General features: G+C 41.2%; 1 protein-coding gene across 1 annotated transcript in view; it reads left to right on the top strand.

Moving 5' to 3' along the window:
* The window catches only part of LOC141096196 (clustered mitochondria protein homolog), a 60,102-nt gene that overhangs the window by 12,802 nt on the left and 22,628 nt on the right, over positions 1–24,672 (top strand). The window contains exons 3-17 of the mRNA XM_073582670.1: positions 3,754–3,925; positions 5,844–5,987; positions 6,087–6,241; positions 9,386–9,543; positions 10,366–10,491; positions 10,770–10,917; positions 13,067–13,159; positions 13,524–14,218; positions 15,619–15,707; positions 18,866–18,970; positions 19,052–19,152; positions 19,463–19,615; positions 20,080–20,142; positions 20,549–20,793; positions 23,500–23,584. Coding sequence (XP_073438771.1) covers positions 3,754–3,925; positions 5,844–5,987; positions 6,087–6,241; positions 9,386–9,543; positions 10,366–10,491; positions 10,770–10,917; positions 13,067–13,159; positions 13,524–14,218; positions 15,619–15,707; positions 18,866–18,970; positions 19,052–19,152; positions 19,463–19,615; positions 20,080–20,142; positions 20,549–20,793; positions 23,500–23,584 — 2,532 coding nt within the window. The remainder of the gene's footprint in view (positions 1–3,753; positions 3,926–5,843; positions 5,988–6,086; positions 6,242–9,385; positions 9,544–10,365; positions 10,492–10,769; positions 10,918–13,066; positions 13,160–13,523; positions 14,219–15,618; positions 15,708–18,865; positions 18,971–19,051; positions 19,153–19,462; positions 19,616–20,079; positions 20,143–20,548; positions 20,794–23,499; positions 23,585–24,672) is intronic.

Genomic DNA, 24,672 nt, shown 5'->3' with positions numbered 1-24,672 from the left:
GCTTTATATAATATATATATATATATATAAAAAAGGGCAGCACTACCAAAATTAAATAGTTGGTGCAAAACCTATTCAGCAGTGTCCCAACAGCCAAATTAACAAAAGTAAAAAAAATAGGCAGCACTCAAATTAAATGTGAAAAAAAAGTGGATACTTTACTGATCCTCAAGTGGCAACGTTTCAACGGTGACCCGGCTTGATAAAGACGGGTCACCGTTGAAACGTTGCCACTTGAGGATCAGTAAAGTATCCACTTTTTTTTCACATTTAATTTGAGTGCTGCCTATTTTCTTTACTTTTATATATATATATATATATATATATATATATATATATATATACACTCACTGGCCACTTTATTAGGTACACCTGTCCAACTGTGTGTTAAGACTTAATTTCTAATCAGCCAATCACATGGCGGCAACTCAGTGCATTTAGGCATGTAGACATGGTCAAGACAATCTCCTGCAGTTCAAACCGAGCATCAGTATGGGGAAGAAAGGTGATTTGAGTGCCTTTGAACGTGGCATGATTGTTGGTGCCAGAAGGGCTGGTCTGAGTATTTCAGAAACTGCTGATCTACTGGGATTTTCACGCACAACCATCTCTAGGGTTTACAGAGAATGGTCCGAAAAAGAAAAAAAATCCAGTGAGCGGCAGTTCTGTGGCCGGAAATGCCTTGTTGATGCCAGAGGTCAGAGGAGAATGGGCAGACTGGTTCGAGCTGATAGAAAGGCAACAGTGACTCAAATTGCCACCCGTTACAACCAAGGTAGGCAGAAGAGCATCTCTGAACGCACAGTGCGTCGAACTTTGAGGCAGATGGGCTACAGCAGCAGAAGACCACACCGGGTACCACTCCTCTCAGCTAAGAACAGGAAACTGAGGCTACAATTTGCACAAGCTCATCGAAATTGGACAGTAGAAGATTGGAAAAACGTTGCCTGGTCTGATGAGTCTCGATTTCTGCTGCGACATTCGGATGGTAGGGTCAGAATTTGGCGTAAACAACATGAAAGCATGGATCCATCCTGCCTTGTATCAACGGTTCAGGCTGGTGGTGGTGGTGTCATGGTGTGGGGAATTTTTTCTTGGCACTCTTTGGGCCGCTTGGTACCAATTGAGCATCGTTGCAATGCCACAGCCTACCTGAGTATTGTTGCTGACCATGTCCATCCCTTTATGACCACAATGTACCCAACATCTGATGGCTACTTTCAGCAGGATAATGCGCCATGTCATAAAGCTCGAATCATCTCAGATTGGTTTCTTGAACATGACAATGAGTTCACTGTACTCAAATGGCCTCCTCAGTCACCAGATCTCAATCCAATAGAGCATCTTTGGGATGTGGTGGAACGGGAGATTCGCATCAGGGATGTGCAGCCGACAAATCTGCGCCAACTGTGTGATGCCATCATGTCAATATGGTCCAAAATCTCTGAGGAATGCTTCCAGCACCTTGTTGAATCTCTGCCACGAAGAATTGAGGCAGTTCTGAAGGCAAAAGGGGGTCCAACCCGTTACTAGCATGGTGTACCTAATAAAGTGGCCAGTGAGTGTATATATATATATATACAGTGGGGCAAAAAAGTATTTAGTCAGTCAGCAATAGTGCAAGTTCCACCACTTAAAAAGATGAGAGGCGTCTGTAATTTACATCATAGGTAGACCTCAACTATGGGAGACAAACTGAGAAAAAAAAATCCAGAAAATCACATTGTCTGTTTTTTTTTCATTTTATTTGCATATTATGGTGGAAAATAAGTATTTGGTCAGAAACAAGCAATCAAGATTTCTGGCTCTCACAGACCTGTAACTTCTTCTTTAAGAGTCTCCTCTTTCCTCCACTCATTACCTGTAGTAATGGCACCTGTTTAAACTTGTTATCAGTATAAAAAGACACCTGTGCACACCCTCAAACAGTCTGACTCCAAACTCCACTATGGTGAAGACCAAAGAGCTGTCAAAGGACACCAGAAACAAAATTGTAGCCCTGCACCAGGCTGGGAAGACTGAATCTGCAATAGCCAACCAGCTTGGAGTGAAGAAATCAACTGTGGGAGCAATAATTAGAAAATGGAAGACATACAAGACCACTGATAATCTCCCTCGATCTGGTGCTCCACGCAAAATCCCACCCCGTGGGGTCAGAATGATCACAAGAACGGTGAGCAAAAATCCCAGAACCACGCGGGGGGACCTAGTGAATGAACTGCAGAGAGCTGGGATCAATGTAACAAGGCCTACCATAAGTAACACACTACGCCACCATGGACTCAGATCCTGCAGTGCCAGACGTGTCCCACTGCTTAAGCCTGTACATGTCCGGGCCCGTCTGAAGTTTGCTAGAGAGCATTTGGATGATCCAGAGGAGTTTTGGGAGAATGTCCTATGGTCTGATGAAACCAAACTGGAACTGTTTGGTAGAAACACAACTTGTCGTGTTTGGAGGAAAAAGAATACTGAGTTGCATCCATCAAACACCATACCTACTGTAAAGCATGGTGGTGGAAACATCATGCTTTGGGGCTGTTTCTCTGCAAAGGGGCCAGGACGACTGATCCGGGTACATGAAAGAATGAATGGGGCCATGTATCGTGAGATTTTGAGTGCAAACCTCCTTCCATCAGCAAGGGCATTGAATATGAAACGTGGCTGGGTCTTTCAACATGACAATGATCCAAAGCACACCGCCAGGGCAACGAAGGAGTGGCTTCGTAAGAAGCATTTCAAGGTCCTGGAGTGGCCTAGCCAGTCTCCAGATCTCAACCCTATAGAAAACCTTTGGAGGGAGTTGAAAGACCGTGTTGCCAAGCGAAAAGCCAAAAACATCACTGCTCTAGAGGAGATCTGCATGGAGGAATGGGCCAACATACCAACAACAGTGTGTGGCAACCTTGTGAGGACTTACAGAAAACGTTTGACCTCTGTCATTGCCAACAAAGGATACATCACAAAGTATTGAGATGAAATTTTGTTTCTGACCAAATACTTATTTTCCACCATAATATGCAAATAAAATGAAAAAAAAACAGACAATGTGATTTTCTGGATTTTTTTTTCTCAGTTTGTCTCCCATAGTTGAGGTCTACCTATGATGTAAATTACAGACGCCTCTCATCTTTTTAAGTGGTGGAACTTGCACTATTGCTGACTGACTAAATACTTTTTTGCCCCACTGTATAATATATGCACACACATTACATGGACAAAAGTATTAGCCCGCATCTCTTAATTATTGAAATCAGGTTTTTCATTCAGTCTGGTCTCCCCAGGTGTATAAAACTAAAGTACAATGCCGGACTGCATTGTGCCCACTGTAAAGTTTGGTGGAGGATGGATGCTGTTATTGGGTTGTTTTTCAGGAATTGTCCTAGGTCACTTAGTTCTAGTAAAGGGAAATCGTAATTCTTCATCACAGCTAGACATTTTTGATAATGTTATGCTTCCATCTTTGTGGGAGCAGTGTGGGGGTGGGCTCTTTTCGGTTCCAGCAGGACTCTGCACCAGAACACAAAGCAAGGTCCATAAAGGCATAGTCAGGTGAATTTGTCACCTTACCGCAACCCAAATGAACACCTTTGAGAGGAACAAGAACAGTGAATTTCTTACACAACATCAGTGCTTCACCTCACAGATGTTTTTCTTGATACATAGGCAAAAAATCCTACAAACATTCCAAACTCTATAATTTCTGAGCTCATTGGTATGTAGAAAGGAATTGTATGTCGTACTTTATGTGCACAGGTATCATCGAAAGAACTGGTGCAAGAGATTATCCAGGTATTGATGGAACATGAAGATTCCTGCCATAGAACTTGCTTTTCACTGCAATTTGATGGGAATGTTCTGGACAACTTTTCAGAACTTAAGTCAGTTGAGGGTCTGAAAGAAGGTTCTGTTTTAAAAGTGGTGGAAGGTAAGTGTATGTAATAAATATATATCTCACATGGAGCAGAGGATAATAATAATAATAATAAATTTTATTTCTATAGCGCCGATATATTCCGCAGCACTTTACATTTCAGAGGGGATTTGTACAGACAATAGACATTACAGCATAACAATAATCACATAGATTATAACAAATACCAAGAGGAATGAGGGCCCTGCTCGCAAGCTTACAATCTATGAGGAAAAAGGTAGACACAAAAGGTGGGTGGTAACAGTTGCCCTGATTGTATGGACCAGCCATAATGTTAAGTGTGTAACAGTACAGACACAGAGGGCTAATGGATGCATAAAGCATGTGGGAACATGATGCGGGGAACCTGGTTATGGTAAAACTTTTGGCTGTGCCACACAGGGATAGATTAGGTTAATATGATGAGGCGATAGGCCAGTCTGAATAAATGCGTTTTTCAGGGCACGGGTAGGATGGTATACTGAAACAAGGGAGGAGATGTAGGGTGGTGCTGAGCCATGGAGGGCTTTGTGGGTGAGGGTAATAAGTTTATACTGAATTCTGGAGTGGATGGGTAGCCAGTGTAATGACTGGCACAAGTTAGAGGCATCGGTGTAACGATTGGTGAGGAATATGATCCTGGCTGCAGAATTCAAGACAGATTGGAAGGGGGAGAGTTTGGTAAGAGGGAGACCGATTAGAAGAGAGTTACAATAGTCGAGACGAGAATGAATAAGAGAAACAGTAAGAGTTTTTGCAGAGTGAAAAGTAAGAAAAGGTCGAATTCTAGAAATGTTTTTGAGGTGCAGATGACAAGAGCGAGCCAGTGATCGAATGTGGGGGCAAAGGAAAACTCGGAGTCAAGTATGACCCCAAGACAGCAGGCATGTTGCTGGGGAGTAATAGTGGAACCACACACAGAAATGGCAATGTCGGGTATAGGTACATTAGTAGAGGGAGGAAACACAAGGAGTTCAGTCTTTGACAGGTTCAGTTTCAGATATAGTGAGGACATGATGTTAGACACAGCGTTTAGACAATCGCTGGTGTTTTCTAGAAAGGCTGGCGTGATGTCAGGAGAAGAAGCTTATAATTGGGTGTCATCAGCATAGAGATGGTACTGGAAACCAAATGTACTGATTGTTTGACCAATAGGGGCAGTGTACAAGGAGAAGAGGAGGGGTTCTAGAACCGATCCTTGAGGAACCCCAACAGTAAGGGGAAGGTGAGAGGAGGATGAACCAGCAAAAAATACAGTAAAGGAGCAGTCAGAGAGATAGGAGGAGAACCAGGAGAGAACGGTGTCCTTGAGGCCAATGGAACTGAGCATAGTGAGGATGAGCTGATGATCCACAGTGTCGAATGCTGCAGAGAGATCCAAGAGAATTAGCATGGAGTAATGACCATTTGATTTAGCTGTTAGTAGATCATTAGAGACGTTAGTGAGGGCAGTTTCAGTAGAGTGTAAAGAGCAGAAACCGGATTGGAGAGGGTCGAGAAGAGAGTTATCAAAGAGATAGCGGATAAGACGGGAGTGAACCAGGCATTCCAGGAGTTTAGTGATGAAGGGAAGATTAAAGACAGGTCTATAGTTAGCCGCACAGTTTTGGTCGAGGGATGGTTTTTTAAGTAGTGGATGTATGATGGCATGCTTAAATGAGGAGGGAAAGATACCTGAAGAGAGAGAGGTTAAATATTTTAGTTAGGTGAGGGGTGACAGCAGGGGAAAGGGACTGGAAGAGATGTGACGGAAATGGGTCACTGGTGCAAGTGGTTGGGCGAGAAGATGCAAGGGGCCTGCTTACTTCTTCTTCTGTGACTGGTTCAAAATCAGAGAGTGAGTTAGATGCAGTGGGGGAGGGAGGACAGTGCATGGTATGAGGTGATTGGGATCTCATGACATTAATTACATTTCAAATGTTTTCTTTCTTAGAACCATATACCATCAGAGAGGCACGAATTCACATACGCCATTTCAGGGACTTGTTGAAAAGCTTGGAATTAACTGATGCCTACAATGGAATAGACTGCAGCTCACTGTCCTTCCTCAGCAGCATTTCAGAAGGTGACATTGGAGGTACCAAAAATTAGATTTTAAGATTTTTTCATAAAGATTTCCTGTTTCACCCTGGATGTATCTATTTCTAAAAAAAAAAATCTGTTTTCCCTCATTTAGATTCCTCCAGTTCTGAAAACAGTGGAAAAAAGAAGAAGCGTTCAACTGCAGAACAAGAGCTGGAAGCCATAGACTGTTCTCCACCAGAATATATTCTTCCAGGAAGTATAGAGCGTCCTTTACAAGCTCTTCAACCAATCAGTTTCGACATCAAGGTAACTTTCTTCCTACTGTTCTGGGTACCCACCCCACTGATTGATGTCACAATTTAGGGCATTCTGCCAGAGATGCTTCTTAACATCACTTTTAGTCATAATTAATTTTTCCATATATATATATATATATATATATATATACACTCACTGGCCACTTTATTAGGTACACCTGTCCAACTGTGTGTTAAGACTTAATTTCTAATCAGCCAATCACATGGCGGCAACTCAGTGCATTTAGGCATGTAGACATGGTCAAGACAATCTCCTGCAGTTCAAACCGAGCATCAGTATGGGGAAGAAAGGTGATTTGAGTGCCTTTGAACGTGGCATGATTGTTGGTGCCAGAAGGGCTGGTCTGAGAATTTCAGAAACTGCTGATCTACTGGGATTTTCACGCACAACCATCTCTAGGGTTTACAGAGAATGGTCCGAAAAAGAAAAAAAATCCAGTGAGCGGCAGTTCTGTGGCCGGAAATGCCATGTTGATGCCAGAGGTCAGAGGAGAATGGGCAGACTGGTTCGAGCTGATAGAAAGGCAACAGTGACTCAAATTGCCACCCGTTACAACCAAGGTAGGCAGAAGAGCATCTCTGAACGCACAGTGCGTCGAACTTTGAGGCAGATGGGCTACAGCAGCAGAAGACCACACTGGGTACCACTCCTCTCAGCTAAGAACAGGAAACTGAGGCTACAATTTGCACAAGCTCATCGAAATTGGACAGTAGAAGATTGGAAAAACGTTGCCTGGTCTGATGAGTCTTGATTTCTGCTGCGACATTCGGATGGTAGGGTCAGAATTTGGCGTAAACAACATGAAAGCATGGATCCATCCAGCCTTGTATCAACGGTTCAGGCTGGTGGTGGTGGTGTCATGGTGTGGGGAATTTTTTCTTGGCACTCTTTGGGCCCCTTGGTACCAATTGAGCATCGTTGCAACGCCACAGCCTACCTAAGTATTGTTGCTGACCATGTCCATCCCTTTATGACCACAATGTACCCAACATCTGATGGCTACTTTCAGCAGGATAATGCGCCATGTCATAAAGCTCGAATCATCTCAGATTGGTTTCTTGAACATGACAATGAGTTTACTGTACTCAAATGGCCTCCTCAGTCACCAGATCTCAATCCAATAGAGCATCTTTGGGATGTGGTGGAACGGGAGATTCGCATCAGGGATGTGCAGACGACAAATCTGCGCTAACTGTGTGATGCCATCATGTCAATATGGTCCAAAATCTCTGAGGAATGCTTCCAGCACCTTGTTGAATCTCTGCCACGAAGAATTGAGGCAGTTCTGAAGGCAAAAGGGGGTCCAACCCCTTACTAGCATGGTGTACCTAATAAAGTGGCCAGTGAGTGTATATATATACACATACAGTTAGGTCCACATGTATTTGGACAGAGACAACATTTTTCTAATTTTGGTTCTAGACATTACCACAATGAATTTAAAAAAAAACCAAACAATTCAGATGCAGTTGAAGTTCAGACTTTCACTTTCTTTTGAGGGTATCCACATTAAAATTGGATTAAGGGTTTAGGAGTTTCAGCTCCTTAACATGTGCCACCCTGTTTTTAAAGGGACCAAAAGTAATTGGACAACTGTCTCCAGGGCTATTTCATGGACAGGTGTGGGCAATCCCTTCGTTATGTCATTCTCAATTAAGCAGATAAAAGGCCTGGAGTTGAATTGAGGTGTGCTGCTTGCATTTGGAAGGGTTTGCTGTGAAGGAAACATGCGGTCAAAGGAGCTCTCCATGCAGGTGAAACAAGCCATCCTTAAGCTGCAAAAACAGAAAAAAAAACCATCCGAGAAATTGCTACAACATTAGGAGTGGCAAAATCTACAGTTTGGTACATCCTGAGAAAGAAGGAAAGCACTGGTGAACTCATCTATGCAAAAAGACCTGGGCGCCCACGGAAGACAACAGTGGTGGATGATCGCAGAATAGTCTCCATGGTGGAGAGAAACCCCTTCACAACAGCCAACCAAGTGAACAGCACTCTCCAGGAGGTAGGCGTTTCAATATCCAAATCTACCATAAAGAGAAGACTGCATGAAAGTAAATACAGAGGGTTCACTGCACGGTGCAAGCCACTCATAAGCATCAAGAATAAAAAGACTAGACTGGACTTTGCTAAAAAACATCTAAAAAAGCCAGCACAGTTCTGGAAGAACATTCTTTGGATGGATGAAACCAAGATCAACCTCTACCAGAATGATGGAAAGAGAAACGTATGGCGAAGGCGTGGTACAGCTCACGATCCAAAGCATACCACATCATCTGTAAAACACGGCGGAGTCAGTGTGATGGCTTGGGCATGCATGGCTGCCAGTGGCACTGGGTCACTAGTGTTTATTGATGATGTGACACATGACTGAAGCAGCCGAATGAATTCTGAGGTATTCAGAGCCATACTGTGTGCTCAGATCCAGCCAAATGCAGCCAAACTGGTCGTCATTTCATACTACAAATGGACAATGACCCAAAACATAAAGCCAAAGCAACCCAGGAGTTTATTAAAGCAAAGAAGTGGAATATTCTTGAATGGCCAAGTCAGTCACCTGATCTCAACCCAATTGCGCATGCATTTCACTTGTTAAAGACTAAACTTCAGACAGAAAGGCCCACAAACAAACAGCAACTGAAAACCACCGCAGTGAAGGCCTGGCAGAGCATCAAAAAGGAGGAAGCACAGCATCTGGTGATGTCCATGAGTTCAAGACTTCAGGCAGTCATTGCCAACAAAGGGTTTTCAACCAAGTACTAGAAATGAACATTTTATTTACAATTATTTAATCTGTCCAATTACTTTTGGTCCCTTTAAAAACAGGGTGGCACGTGTTAAGCATCTGAAACTCCTAAACCATTCATCCAATTTTAATGTGGATAACCTCAAAAGAAAGCTGAAAGTCTGAACTTCAACTGCATCTGAATTGTTTTGTTTAAAATTCATTGTGGTAATGTCTAGAACCAAAATTAGAAAAATGTTGTCTCTGTGCAAATATATCAGGACTTTCAAGAGATAGACCCTTGTTTCCATGGGAGTTAGAGAAACAGCTATCTTGATCCAAGTGTCATAAATGTCTGTTTTAGAGAGATCCCAGTTACTTTTTTTCATTTGATTCTGTCTTTACAGCAGACTCCACCATGTCTGAAATCATTGATTATGAGCGGTTGGAATCCTCCTCCAGGCAATCGGAAAATGCATGGAGATCTCTTATATTTAACTATTGTGACAATGGAAGACCACCACATTAATATCACTTCGTCCAACAGGGGGTTCTACATCAACCAGTAAGTATTGTGAGGAATGTTTTCAATGGTCAGTCATACTTCAAGTGTCTGAGACTACCTTGGAACCTCAAAATCGTGCTTCCGGGGCAACAAAACTTTCAGTGTTTCTGCTCAGAACATGTGAAAAATTGTTAGCTTTTGTTTAATTATAAAGCCTTTGTTAGGGGCTTACAATAAGGGGTTAAATAGACGTCCCATAATATAACTTTTAGAATTGGAACACTTGAGTTCAGGCTGTGTCACCCACATTAGCAACATTTGAAGAACAGGGAAAATGGCTCTCACAAGCCAATTATGGGAAAGGGATGTGGAAGAGAGATTGGGATGGAGAGGATGGGGTTGTTAGGATACGAATTATCTTTTAGGGTGTTTCTTAAAGGAAATCAGAGATGTTACTGACCCCACCCCCTCCCCTAACTACTTATATGACTGCTTAGCACTTGAAAAGATAAGTTGGTGTCTGGGAGTGCATTTGGACGTGATGGCGCACTTCCAGCTTCTCGGCTTCACGCTCTATTTCTTATTTAGCAGCACCCTCCCCTGGCTGATTGATAGGTCAGAGGTCGTGTACCAAAGAAATTAACCTGTGAATCAGCCAGAGGCAGGTGCTGCTTGGTAGGTAATAGAAAGATGAGACTGAGAAGCTAGAAGTGCGTCATCATTTCCCAATGCACTTCCACACACAACATTAAAATGTGATTTCTCAATGCTGCAGTAATGCTCTGTGCTACTCATTCATATTAATGGTTATGGGGGTGAAAGTTTATTTTTTGACAGGTTCCCTTTAAATAAAAACATACATAATTTTGCATTGCTTTTAAGGTCAACAACAGAAGTATTTAATCCGAAACCTGCATCACCGAGCCACTTGAGCCACAGTATTGTGGAATTGCTGAACCAGGTTAGCCCAGCTTTCAAGAAAAACTTTTCCAATCTTCAAAAGAAAAGGTAAGTGTCTGCAACATAGCTATCCGGATCCCACAAATATACAGTGCATACACTCATAGCAAAGACCAGCAAAGTATTCACAATTTTCCTGGTTGTCATTGGAGACAGCCTACATACTTGTTGTCAGACACATCCAGCTGTAGAGATATCTGGTAATTTCTTGTTTTTGTTTTTTTTTCAGCTGAAGTGCTCTTGTAGAGGATTGCTTAGAGTATTTAGTATCTTGTTTATACTTGCAGGACACCAATATAAGACATATTTTTATTCCATTTGTTTAGGGTTCAACGTCATCCACTAGAGAGAATTTCAACTCCATATCAGATTTATAGCTGGATTGCCCCAAGCAGCAATCATATCATAGACTGTGTACGGGCAGAGGATGCGTACAATTCACGTCTGGGGTATGAGGAGCACATTCCCGGCCAGGTACGACCAAAAATTTATGACCAGTCTGGCATGACAACAGTGTCGGACTGGGGTGCAAATGGGTTTGAATGGCTACTGAAGGTAACATCTTCACCTGTGACCTGTTTGCTTGTAATTAGTGTGTGCATAAAAGCAGAGTGAGTTTCTGGGATCAAGACAGACTCTTGCATCTTTCATCCAGCCACTGACAGTTGTGGATTGTGGGTCATGGGGGGGGAAAGCAAAAGAATTGTCAATGGATCTACAGGAAAAGGTAGTAGAAACGTATAAAACAGGAAAGGGATACAAAAACATAGCCAATGAATTGATAATGCTAGTCTGCAGCTTTCAAACTGTGATTAACCAATGGAAAATCAGGGGCTCTGTAAAAAAAACCCACGGTCAGGTAGACCAACAAAAATTTTGTCCACAACTGCCAGGAAATTTGTTCGTTATGCAAAGAAAATCCCACAAATAACATCAGCTTAAATACTGGACTTTCTGAAAACTAGCAATGTGGCTGTTTCAAGATTCCCAATATGGAGGCGCTTGAAGAAAAATGGGCTGCATGGTAGAGTCGCCAGAAGAAAGGCATTACTGGGCAAATGCCACAAAGTGTCTCGCCTACAATACACAAAATAGCACAGAGACAAGTTTCAAAACTTCTGGAACAAGGTATTTTGGAGTGATGAGACCAAAATTGAACTTTTTGGCCACAACCATAAATGTTATATTTGGAGAGAGGTCAACAAGGCCTATGATGAAAGGAACACCATTCCTACTGTAAAGCACAGAGGTGGATCGCTGATGTTTTGGGGATGTGTGAGCTGCAAAGGCACAGGAAACTTGATCAAAGTTGAAGGAATGATAAATGCAGCACATTATCAGCAAATACTGGAGGCAAATTTGCAATCATCAGCCCGGAAGCTATGCATGGGACGTCCTTGGATATTACAACATGACAACGATCCAAAACAGAAGGCCAAGTTAATCTGTCTTTGACTACAGCAGAACAAAGTGAAGGGTCTGGAGTGGCCATCTCAGTCTCTTGACCTCAGTATCATTGAGCAACTCTGGGGAGATCTCAAGTGCGCAATTCATGCTAGACAGCCCAGGAATTTACAGGAACTGGAGGCTTTTTGCCAAGAAGAGTGGGCAGCTTTACCATCTGAGAAAATAAAGAACATCATCCACAACTACTCCATAAGACTTCAAGCTGTCATTGATGTCAGAGGGGGCAAAACATGGTATTAAGAAAAGGGGTATGTAAACTTTTGATCAGGGTCATTTGGACGTTTTGGGTTGTCATTATGATTTAAAAAGAGAAAACACAGAAGTTTGACAATAAATGGCTCCACCCAACCACTAACCATGAGTGGAGTAAAAGTTTTGGTGCTATTATTCATATTCTCTGGAAAAAGGCCAAGAAAGCAAAAATTCTGCCAGGATAGTTTTGAGCACAACTGTATATACCTTTATGACTCTGTTTATTCTGCTGATTCTATGATTCTTCCAGATTTCATTACTTACAGCACAAAATCCATATCTACATCTAGCTTCTCACTTCCTCTCCCCTTTAGTCACCCATAGGGTTTTAAAAACACCAACTGTTACCTCTGATCTCAGTAATGGGATAATCTTTTTTTTTCACTGAATACACATCTTAGAGATTGGTTAATCTCAATTCATGGGTACAATCAATCCAGGAGGATAAAAAGGCACAATCCTCTGATAGATGTATTACAAAAGTTATTATTATTATTGATTATTATAGCCCCATTTATTTAAAAAGTTGCTTATTCTCATGTGTACTATTGATTTAGGAAATAAAAATTACAACAATGGTTAGTTTTTTAATTTTTAAATGTAAACGGTGCCAATTTTTGGAACCTGTACAATTCTAACATGTTGTTGCCTCCCCCTTGTACTTAGTCCATACTCATTTAGGACGTAGATTGCTATACAGTAACCATATAGAAGGCAATTTACAAAATGCTTCCTATTACCATTAGACTATATGTAGGAGAATAAGTAGGTTAAAAAATTTTCACATCTGTGCAGGGAAAAACAGATCTACTGTATAGGTAAATCTGTTACTGTTGTAATTGTATTGATGAGTTACCCTCATTTTAAGGTTTGATTCACATATCAAATATTCTTTGTTTTTAAGACAAGAGACTGGAATGAGGAGCTGCAGACAACTCGAGAACTTCCCCGGGAGCTCCCATCTGATCATCTCCTTCGACAGAGAGCAAATTTTAAGGTAATACCAGTGAATATTGATTGTATATTGTAGATTGATTTATTGATGTCCTTATGGATTTGACATCCAATATAATGGCATGAAAGCTTGATAGGCGCATAACGTAATTATCATACATACAGTAGATACGTTTAGTTGCAGTCCTTCTTAAAACTCTGCTGCCTGATCAGGTTGTGGAAATATTCAGCTTTGGTTACGAGGTCAATGGCCCGAATGAGCAAGGTGGGTGACAACTAGGGGACCATGTTTTAAGATCACCCGAAGTTGGTGCTATCTAAAAACTCTATTTCTTGTACATATCATGTTGGAACATAGATGTACATTCATATTGGCTGACTGTTGTCTTTATTGTTATACCTTCTAGATTAACTCTGATTTTGTTGGGGCATCCACCCGAGGAGCTATGGCAGTAATTGATGGAAACGTTATGGCAATTAACCCTGGAGAGGAAACAAAGATGCAAATGTTTATTTGGAACAACATCTTTTTTAGCTTTGGCTTTGATGTAAGAGATCACTACAAGGACCTGGGTGGAGATCATGCTGCTCACGTGGCCGCGACCCATGACCTAAGAGGAGTACAGGCCTACAGTGATTTGGACATAGAGGAACTCTATGTCTTAGGCACAGTAGTTCTCGATTACAGAGGGTACAGGGTCACTGCTCAGTCAATCATACCTGGAATACTGGACCGGAAGGAAGACCAAAGTGTTGTATATGGTTCTATTGACTTTGGTAAAACCGTAACTACAAATGTAAAATATCTCAGCTTGCTCCAGAAGGCCTGTAAACCACTGCGGATAATGAGGCACACGGTGCTAAATGAGAAGGATGAAGAAGTGCTTCTGTGTTCTTCTGTTGAGTGCAAAGGAATTGTGGGTAATGACGGGCGGCACTACATTTTGGATCTCCTTAGGACTTTCCCTCCCGATGTGAACTTTATTCAACTGAAGGAAGAAGACGTAATAAAAAACTGTCAAAACCATGGATTCCCTAAACCTTATCGGCACCGACTATGCAGTTTGAGGCCAGAACTCGTGGAAAGATTTGTTCAACATAAGTAAGTTACTCGGACACATACCATTAAGGAACCAAGATGAGGCACATGTTAACAGATGGTGAAGAAAAGATGTATGATCATGTGATATAGGTTGTGTTCTAAAAATATTAAGTGATGTTTCTACTGGCATGATGGTACAATGTAGGGTTAGACACAAGTGACCCGGGTGCTGGGTAGGGGACTAATGCAGACATGTCACAGTTAGGCCTCAATCACACACAAGTTTTTCATGTACCAGAAAAATGGACCAAGTTTCATCAGTGAATATTCTCTAATTTTCAGTGATTTTATTCCAAGTGTCATCAGTTTTTCATCAGTATGTGGGGAAAAAAATTAGTTTCTCCTATTTAACAATCCGTGAAAATCGGACCGCACTCTGATGTTATTCATGTGCTGTCCGATTTATTTATTTTTATATGGACTTACAGATTTGCGTTGCCTATTTTGATATTTAAGTCTCGGATCAATATAGGTTACATCTTCGGAGTTTTGCACTGACTCCCCGGTCTGTGAAAAATCAGAGACCTGTGAATGGCCCCATTCACTATTATAGGTATGAGTCCTGACGTGGAATGAGGCCTTACTGTAAGGTCGTAAAATAAAGCATTGCCTTGGGTGAAGGAAAGTCCAGCTATAACTCTCATCTAATGACATTGAAATTCTATTTATGAAGTAAACGGTGTGACCCTGAGATATATTTTTAGTAAGGTCTCCGGCACTCATCCCATCATTAAAAATGACTTATTCCTGGAATTACCATTTACAGCTTGATTTACAATAAGGACAGTTTCAAACCAGTATCATGTGGATGCATTTCAGTGGCAATTGGACTGCAAAGGGCCTATATATTCTTATACCGGATCCCTTTTCTGTCTGTGTCCGCCAGTGATTAGACCCATAGTTGAGCCACAACTTGCAGTCATAATATTGGAACAGAAAAATGCCCCTTAACCTAGAATGACACTGGATTAAAGCTTTCCCAGAATACAGTGTGTCTGTAAAGTCATGGTGGACATATGACCAGTCACTGGAAAGCAACAAAAAATGATAGAAATGTGAAATCTGCTCCAAATAAAAGAAAAACACTCCCAGTTTCATACCTATTCAGTGCAGTTCAATGTGGGCTCCATTTGTTTCCCTACACACATCCAAACAATAGTGAAGTTCTTGCCACACATGGGTAAGGACGTCTGATGTAACAGAGTGAATAACGTCTGGGATTCTCTGTTTTAAGTGATTAATGTCGTTGATACGTTCAGTGTACACATGTTGCTTCACATAACCGTAAAAGTCTAAGGGCGTCAGATCCGGGGATCGTGGCATACTTGTATACTTTCCTGTGACTGGTCAAAAGTGCACCATGACTTTACGGACACACTGTATTTGTATTCGTTCCATAGGTATGCCCAGTTCATGAAGTTGATAGTGGACAAGTCACAAAATGGAGACTTACTTCAACCTGAGAACAGTGGAGATGAGTCCATGAAAGGTAAGCCTAAGGCCGGGTTCAGATGAGCGCATAACTAATCGTCCGATTTACATCCAGAAAAACAACAGGTGATTCTCATCTGTGTTGTCATCCATATGTCCATTTCTTACATTTGTGTGACATACAGTACGTACAAGTACATCAGCAGAAAATAACATTGTCAAGGCCCGATACAGTTTCTCATGTTAATAATTGCATTGTAAAACTCAATTTAGATAACCATATGGGATCTGGGTTTTTTTTTTGTGTGAGCACCCTTAGACCTGAACACTTTTTTTGTTCACACGACTGACTGTCGTCTGGACAGCCTTATAAATGATTTTAGTCAGTGTGTGATTTTTAACCCAGATAGTATGCACAATTATAATACGCTCATCTCAATGATCCCTGATTAAAAGAAGTACCTCTAATTACAAAATACTTGAAAGAATAGGTGTCGTCAGAGACCTAGTGTTTAAGTCAGCTTTTAAAGTTAAATGTATTTTTTTTAATCTTTTGTTATTTTTGTTTTCAACTTCCATATCACTCTCTAGGTAAGATAGAAAATTTTAAATCTTGCAGCTTTCACATTGGCCCCTAACGCCTAATACTAGCAATTTAGCTGCCTGTGCTGATGTCATGTTGACAGTGGCAGCTTCTTTTCCTCTCTGCTTTTTTGACGAGGCCGGACTTTCTGATTGACAGCCGGATCTCCACTGCCTAACTGGATGGAGCCAACTGTCAATGAGAATGATGTCGGGAGCCACGCCTCACTGACAGAGCAGGGCGGAAAAGAAACCATCGCTCTGTTGATGTGATGTCAGAGGAGGCAGCTGAACCTCTGAACGGTCTGAGTCGGTGATGATCGGCGCTGGACACGACAGGCAGCCACCTACCTATTGGTGCTTAGGCACATTTTTGTTTTTCTCAATGTCTTAGATATCCCCTTTAAGGCAGCATAACAATTACATATAGTGCCTCAGTATACCACTACTCACTATGGGTGATCCACCAATCATAATAGATGATTGTCACAATTTACCATTAACCTCCCCATTCACAATGATCTTTGCCCAGCTTCGAGAATGCCTAGAAAACTCCTGGAGATGTCAGTTAGGCCTCATTCTTACGCCCGTGTTTAAAAACATGCCTGAAAAAATGCTACCATTTCATTAGTGTGTCATTTATGTGTCCGTTTCTACCATTAGTGTGTCATCTGTGTGTCCTTGTTTGTCATCAGTGTGTCATCAGTGTTTACCAACAGTGTGTCATCCGTGTGTCCGTTTTTACCATCAATGTGTCATCCATGTGTCCGTTTTTACCATCAGTGTGTAATTGATGTGTCCGTTTTTACCTTCAGTGTGCCATCCGTGTGTCTGTTTTTACCATCAGTGTGTCATCCGTGTGTCGGTTTTTACCATCCATGTGTCCGTTTTTACCTTCAGTGTGCCATCCATGTGTCTGTTTTTACCATCAGTGTGTCTGTTTTTACCATCTGTGTGTCATCAGTGTGTCTGTTTTTACCATCAGTGTGCCATCTGTGTGTCCGTTTTTACCATCAGTGTGTCATCAGTGTGTCTGTTTTTACCTTCAGTGTGCCATCCGTGTGTCTGTTTTTACCATCAGTGTGTCTGTTTTTACCATCAGTGTGTCATCAGTGTCTGTTTTTACCATCAGAGTGTCATCAATGTGTCCGTTTTTACCATCAGTGTGCCATCCGTGTGTCGGTTTTTACCATCCATGTGTCCGTTTTTACCATCAGTGTGTCATCAGTGTGTCCGTTGTTACTGTCAGTACGGACATCAGTGTTTTTCATGAATGGATAAATAAATTACAAAGCTTCTCCTATACTTTGAAATATTAAGTACGGGCAGTACACAGATGCCATCCATGTGCTGTACATGTTTTCACATACCCATAGACTTGTATTGGCACTTTTCATCCAAAGAAATTAGGACATGTCCCTATGAGTTTTTCAGATTATGGTGGAAAATAAGTATTTGGTCACCTGAAAACATGCAAGATTTCTGGCTTTTACAAACCTCTAACTTCTTCTTTAAGAGGCTCCTCTGTCCTCCACTCATTACTTGTAGTAATGGCACCTGTTTGAACTTGTTATCAGTATAAAAGACACCTGTCCACAACCTCAGTCACACTCCAAACTCCACTATGATGAATACCAAAGAGCTGTCAAAGGACACCAGAAACAAAATTGTAGCCCTGCACCAGGCTGGGAAGACTGACTCTGCAATAGGCAAGCATCTTGGTGTGATGAAATCAACTGAGGGAGCAATAATAAGAAAATGGAAGACATACAAGACCACTGATAATCTCCCTCTATCTGGGGCTCCACGCAAGATCTCACCCCATGGGGTGAAAATGATCACAAGAACAAAAATCACAGAACCACACGGGGGACCCAGAGAATGACCTGCATAGAGCTGGGACCACTGCTACAAAAGCTATCATCAGTACCACACTATGCTTCCTGGGACTCAGATTCTGCAGTGCCAGACGTGTCTCCCTGCTAAGCCAGTACATGTCCGGGCCCGTCTGTAGTTTGCTAGAGAGCATTTGGATTATCCAGAAGAGTATTGGGAGAATGTCATATGCTCTGATGAAACCAAAGTAGAACTGTTTGGTAGAAACAAAACTCGTCGTGTTTGGAGAAGACAGAATGCTGAGTCGCATCGAAAGAACACCATACCTACTGTGACGCATTGGGCTGTTTCTCTGCAAAGGTACCAGGACGACTGATCCATGTACATAAAAGAATGAATGGGGCCATGTATCGTGAGATTCTGAGTGCAAATCTCCTGTAAAACTTTTTTTTTTTTTACATAAAACCTGATTTAAACAGTAGGTCATTTTCTGATCACACATTCTCATCAAACTTGATCTGACACATCCATATGCTGCCCAAGTTAAGGTTCATTCTCCTATTAACCCATTATTAAAAGGCACAATCATGGAATGTAATGGCTGGCCTACCACATCCTCATGCACAGTGATCGACAGGCTGCACCAATGTGTGGTCACGTTATAAATGGAGTTTACACTAGACTGCTCATTCTATTCAATGTGCGACAGCAACAGATGATGGCACTGTTGTAACATCAATATATAACTGTCCATTACTGGTTTATGATAAGTGATTATCCAACTTTCCTCTTCTTCAGATGATCTTCGGGGCGCAGATATTGTAAGAGACGCTTGCAGAGAGATTGGCTCTGTCGCTGATTATATTTTTGATATACGGTTCAATCCTGATGTATATTCATCAGGTAAGTGATTTTTTTTTTTTTTCCCCCCTAGATAACGAATGTTTATCTCAGTTGGAATTAACGTTATGTTTTTGTACTTAGTGGTTAGGTTTCCGGAGAACCAAAACCAGGCCCTTCAGGTACAAAAGCGATTGCTGAGTGAAGCGGCTTCCTTTATCCTCATGGTGCAGATCCCCAGCTTTGTAAGTAGAAATATAGAACTGTATTAGTTTTTGTAGGCAAATATAGCATCATCTGGGAAATGTATCGTGTATACAGCACAGTTAAAGGGTTTGCCTCTCTAAAAAAAACAAAAAAACAAAACCTAAACAATCCTGGCTAATTACACAAACCTTGGTCATAAATGGGCAGTTCTGGGCACGGTTGGCGGAGCCAAGTTACCAACACGAATGTTGGGAACTATGTAACTGTCATATTGATCATCAGTCAGTGAACTTTAGCATTCAGATGGCATATTGGAAATATTCTTCTCATTACCTCTGTACTGTACAGGTAAAATCCTGTCTGAATCATATAATTGTTCCCATGGATGGTAAAACACTAAAAGAGTCTCTTCATTCACACGGAATCAACATGCGATATTTGGGAACAGTCGCTGAGATGATTACCAAGATGCCAGTCCGATCTTCTGTGGATCATCTTTATGTAAGTCTGGTATTTTCAGTGTACACATATAGCTAGAGGCCGTTGGGTGCCATACTATAGAACTTGGGTGCTATCGAGAATCCAACTGTGTCGCTGAAGGTGCATGTTACCATATGTATGGCAATTATCTTAGTTTGGGTACAATATATGGAAAATGAACCTTAGGTTTTAGGTTTATCATGCTATGATTTGGGTATATTCCGATTCATTGCATTTAAAGATGTATTCCAATCTGTTATAGTAATGGATAATCTCCTGACCTCTGCATGCACGCTCCTTTCTTGCACAGCGCAGGGAATGATTGTTCTTCAGATCGAAGGACCTAAGAGAAGAATTTTGTACTTAAGTGGTGACTTGCACTACTTCCCCTCAATGACGCCCAAACGCCCTCTTACTCTGCTTTCTCATCATTCTGCTAATAACTACTAACATGAAGGATTATTTTTTTTTTTTTTACCCAACAGAGAATAATAATCATTGACATAGTCACACGTTCAGCCAAAAGGATCCTACGCAGCTACCTACAGGTATGACTAACCCACGCAGTCTGTCTAGAGTTCATTATCACCTGTCCCCCTACACCAAACCTTAGTCATGAAACAGCCTGTATTGACAAGAAATAAGAAAGCGAACAATACAGTATCTTCTCTCAGCAGCAATGGTCCATGAGATAAGGTCTTCTATATGACATTTTAACAGGGCTTATAGTATATTAGGTGATAAACTGTGTTGCTCTCTGTTATTTTATAATATATAGTCTTGATTTATTTGTCACCTTGCCTTTGAATGTTCTGTGGAATTTCTTATTCTTTTAATGTCCATCTGTGTTGATGAGCTGGGAACTTAGTGAAGATGCAGATCCTTTAGGATTGTAGATATTTGTATGGGTGGCAGTGACATTGTAATGGATTGTATCCCTATGTCTTACATTAGGGAATAGAGATGTCGGCTTTGTCAGCTGCACTCAGCCACTTTCTGAACTGCTTCCTGAGTTCTTACCCAAATCCCGTGGCTCACCTACCTCCTGATGAGCTGCTCTCCCGTAAGCGCAAGAACAAGAAGAAGATGCGTTCAGTGGAAAATGGAGACAGCACGGCCTGGACCAGTATGACACCGACTGACCTCTGGAAGCAAATCCAGCACAATGCTAAAGACAGCTTCGACTTTACAATTCCATGGTATGATTACGAGTTACAATTATTAATAGGAGAAATGTCAGATACTGAATATAGTAGGCCAAAATACACCGTACCCTTCATCAGTCAATAGGCATCAGATATTTTTACTGACTCACTCCTAGACATGCATGCACAGATGTTCAAGCAACGTAAGGTCCACGGCTTGGGAGATATATGTGATAAAATGTTGATCAGAGAGGCAGATATTCTGTTATTAATGCCATCATTACTAATTCCAGGCTGATAATTGGGAACTATACATTGTATTCATCCACACAGGTTAATATATAAACGAGGACTGTAGGTTTAGTTTCCCTGTAACCTATTCATATTCATTACTTGTACTGTTACCCCCTCTTAACCATAAGCCACTATCTATGTCATGTATATGGAGCATGGTAGATACAAACCAACAGCCCCAGATACGCCTCAGATGGCTGAATGTTGGTTTGACTGGTCAATTGGCCGGCAGCTATTTCGTCCATCTCTCCCATACATAATAATAATAATAATACATTTTATTTCTATAGCGCCGACATATTCCGCAGCACTTTACATTTCACAGGGGACATGTACAGACGATAGACATTACAGCATAGCAATAATCACATAGATCATAACAGATACCAAGAGGAATGAGGGCCCTGCTCGCAAGCTTACAATCTATGAGGAGTGCTCGCTCGCTCTGCTGAGAAACATATCTGGGAGCAACTTATCTCAAGGAGAACAAAAGGATTGTCAGTCTCAGATCTGACATGCCGGATCCTTAACTCCCTCAACAATCATCTGCTCATGGCCCCCATATACATTAGACTGGTGGCCAAACCTGCCAACCTCAGCAGGTAAAGTAGGCCTTAGGCCATGTTCACATGTTGAGTATTTGGTCAGCATTTCACATCAGTATCTGTAAGCCAAAACCAGGAGTGGGTGATAAATACAGAAGTGGTGACGTGTTTCTATTCTACTTTTCCTCTGATTGTTCCACTCCTGGTTTTGGCTTACAAATACAGATGTAATATACTGTCTAAATACTGAAGGTGTGCACGTGGCCTGATACTCAGGCTTGTCATGTCTGCAGAAGCTTCCAGACATTTACATGTTCTACTCTGGTCTCCACTAAAAAATCCTGTTATTTTTTCATATGGACCTGAAATTTGTGTGAAAAAATCACTTGTACACTGGCTACAATTGCCCATATGCTGCCTGTGTGCAATCTGTGCACAGATAGCACAGAACCCAAAGAAAAAAGTGTTCATCTGATCGAGGCCTTAGAGCTTGTTTGTCTTTAAGATGCCTTCACAGACTTTTTTGGTGTTTTATTGGTGCTTGTAAAAGCTCCTTACATTTCATGCATTTTTTTTTATACATTTTTGTTGTTGTTTTTTATATTTGTTGACACATTTTGACATTGTCATTCTTTTCGTATAAGTACATGAAGAAAAAAATTACAGCACACCTAGAGCTTGCTGCGTTTTCGAAAAATAAAGCTAAAAAAATCACAAACATTAAAAGAAGCCACAAAAAACTGCTGTTTGTAGCCCATTTCATAATTCCTAATTGACTGCCAGCAAACCTCAGACTGCAGCACTTTGTGTTGCAAAGAAGAACAGCAAAAAAATGTAAAGTTTTCCCGCAAAACGTTCTGGGTGGCGAAGCCATCCATAGCTTACCATACTTTCGGTCCATATGCTGCCTGTGGAAATAACAGAAAACATTTGGACCAATGCTTTTCAATTGGGATGTTCAGGTTACCTTTTTTCTTAATATGGACTGAATGTCCGTATGCTGCAGCATGCACTAGTCCCTTACATATTTTGGATGAGACTTGCCTATTCAAGTCTATGGGCGAGCCAAGAAAATAAGATCCAATACAGATGAACTGTTTTTTGCAGATCCATTGCAATTGTTAATGTAGGGAACGCTATATGGTCTTAAATTTTAACTATTTTTATATTTAATATAATTTCATTAAATCATTTTTATACACTCGTGTGAAGTTAGCCTAAGGGCGCAGACAGAAGGCCATAATATTCACACGAGGATCACATTGCAGTCCTCGGACTGGCCGTCGGCTCTCCTGACCTGAGCGCACAGCGTGTTTCTATGCAGGTGGCACGCTCAGGTCAGGAGAGTCGACAGCCAGTCGGAGGGTCGCAACGTGATCCTCATGCGAATATTACGGCCCCTTATCTGAGCCTTAATTGTAAGGGCTGGTTCAGACGCTCATTTTATACAGACATATGCTGTACATGTTACAATTGGACGTCGCACTGACCAATGTAATTCAATAAGGCAGTTCACGTGGCATGTGAACAAAGTTGCAGCATGCCACGTGAACATGCCATCAGTCTTCGCCACATTTTAGATGAGATTCAAGTCTATGGCTGCAGAAATAAATTGGATCCCATAAGGATTCCACGCATTTCATCGGATTTTGATGGATGCGTTGCCATTATTAATAAAGGAAGCCGTGTTTGATCATGTACATCCTACAGTGTTGATGTATAAATACGGATGCCGCAAGGACGTAAAATAAGGACACGGATGACAATACTGATGAAAATCATCCAAGGTTTTTGGATGAAAATTTTTCATCTGCTCGTCCCAACCTGGCCATATACTAGCCATAAAGCCAATCTGTCTTTCATGTAATTCTCCCCCTATTAGTGTCACAAATCTAGGACTGACCTATGTATTGTGTTTCAGTGATTCTGTAGAGCAGCTGGTTGAGAAGTTTACTTTGCAAAAAGTCACGCTCCTCAGGGAGTTCTGTATGAAGACTGGAGTTCAGGTACTTGTCTCTACATGTATGTGGAATGCTATATCTATGTCTTCAGGGCTTGGGCTTCTTATCGGACTCTTCATACCTCTAATACCTGCAAGGAAAATGCTTTGCAAGCAGTGATTTTTTTTTTTCTTTTATTAAAAAAAAGTGTTGTTTTTTTTTTTTTTCCCCTTTTTTATATTGTAATATTTTTAGGGTTAATATTCATACTTTTTGTTTAAAAAAAACAAAAAAAAACAAACAATGTATATATGGTGAGAGATTATAGAACTTTTAAAAAAATCTTCAATTCTTAGGTCTTATTACTTGATGTTGCTGGCCCAAAGCCTGAGGCACACATTTCTGATTTTACACTGGTGTAGTGTTGTCATGGAAGCGTTGTGTGTATTCTGAGGACCATCCACATCAGTGACTAGATATAACACAGATAACTGCCATTATTCAGGTCAGTTAAATCCAAACCTATAGGGCCCTGTGTAAATGGTGATTTCCATCCACCCCCGTTAAAACTTAAATTAACTGTGGTTTAAAAATCTTTGGGAAGCTGAGTTCAAATTCCAAAGCCATACCCAGGCCTGATTACTGCCACACCTGTTCTCAATCAAGAAATCACTTAAATAGGACATGACTGACAAATTCTGGAACAAATGAGAAACAAAGTAATTGAGATCTATAAGACTGGAAAAGGTTATAAAGCAATTCAATTTCTAAAGCTTTGGGACTCCAGCAAACCACATTGTAAATCATTATCGACAAATGGCAAAAGCCACAATGGTGAACTTACCCACAAGAGGCTAGCTGACCAAAATTACCCCAAAAGCGCAGCAATGACTCATGCAAGAGGTCACAAAAGATCCCACAACAACATCTGAATAACTGCAGGCCTCAGTTAACATCAGTGTTCAAGACTCCACCATAAGATAGAGACTGGGCCAAAATGGCCTGCATGGCAGAATTCCAAGACTAAAACCACTGCTGAGTAATAAGAACATAAAGGCTTGTCTCAGTTTTACCAGAAAACATCTTGATGATCCCCAAGACTTTTGGGAGAAAACACTGAGACAAAAGTTGAACTTTTAACCTTGAACTTTTTG

The sequence above is a fragment of the Dendrobates tinctorius genome, unplaced genomic scaffold (assembly GCF_039654945.1).
Source record: "Dendrobates tinctorius isolate UK_male_01 unplaced genomic scaffold, ASM3965494v1 ptg000073l, whole genome shotgun sequence".
In the NCBI taxonomy this organism is placed as follows: Eukaryota; Metazoa; Chordata; class Amphibia; order Anura; family Dendrobatidae; genus Dendrobates; species Dendrobates tinctorius.
Note: the sequence above shows the minus strand (reverse complement) of the source record. Positions and strands in the feature narration are given on the sequence as shown.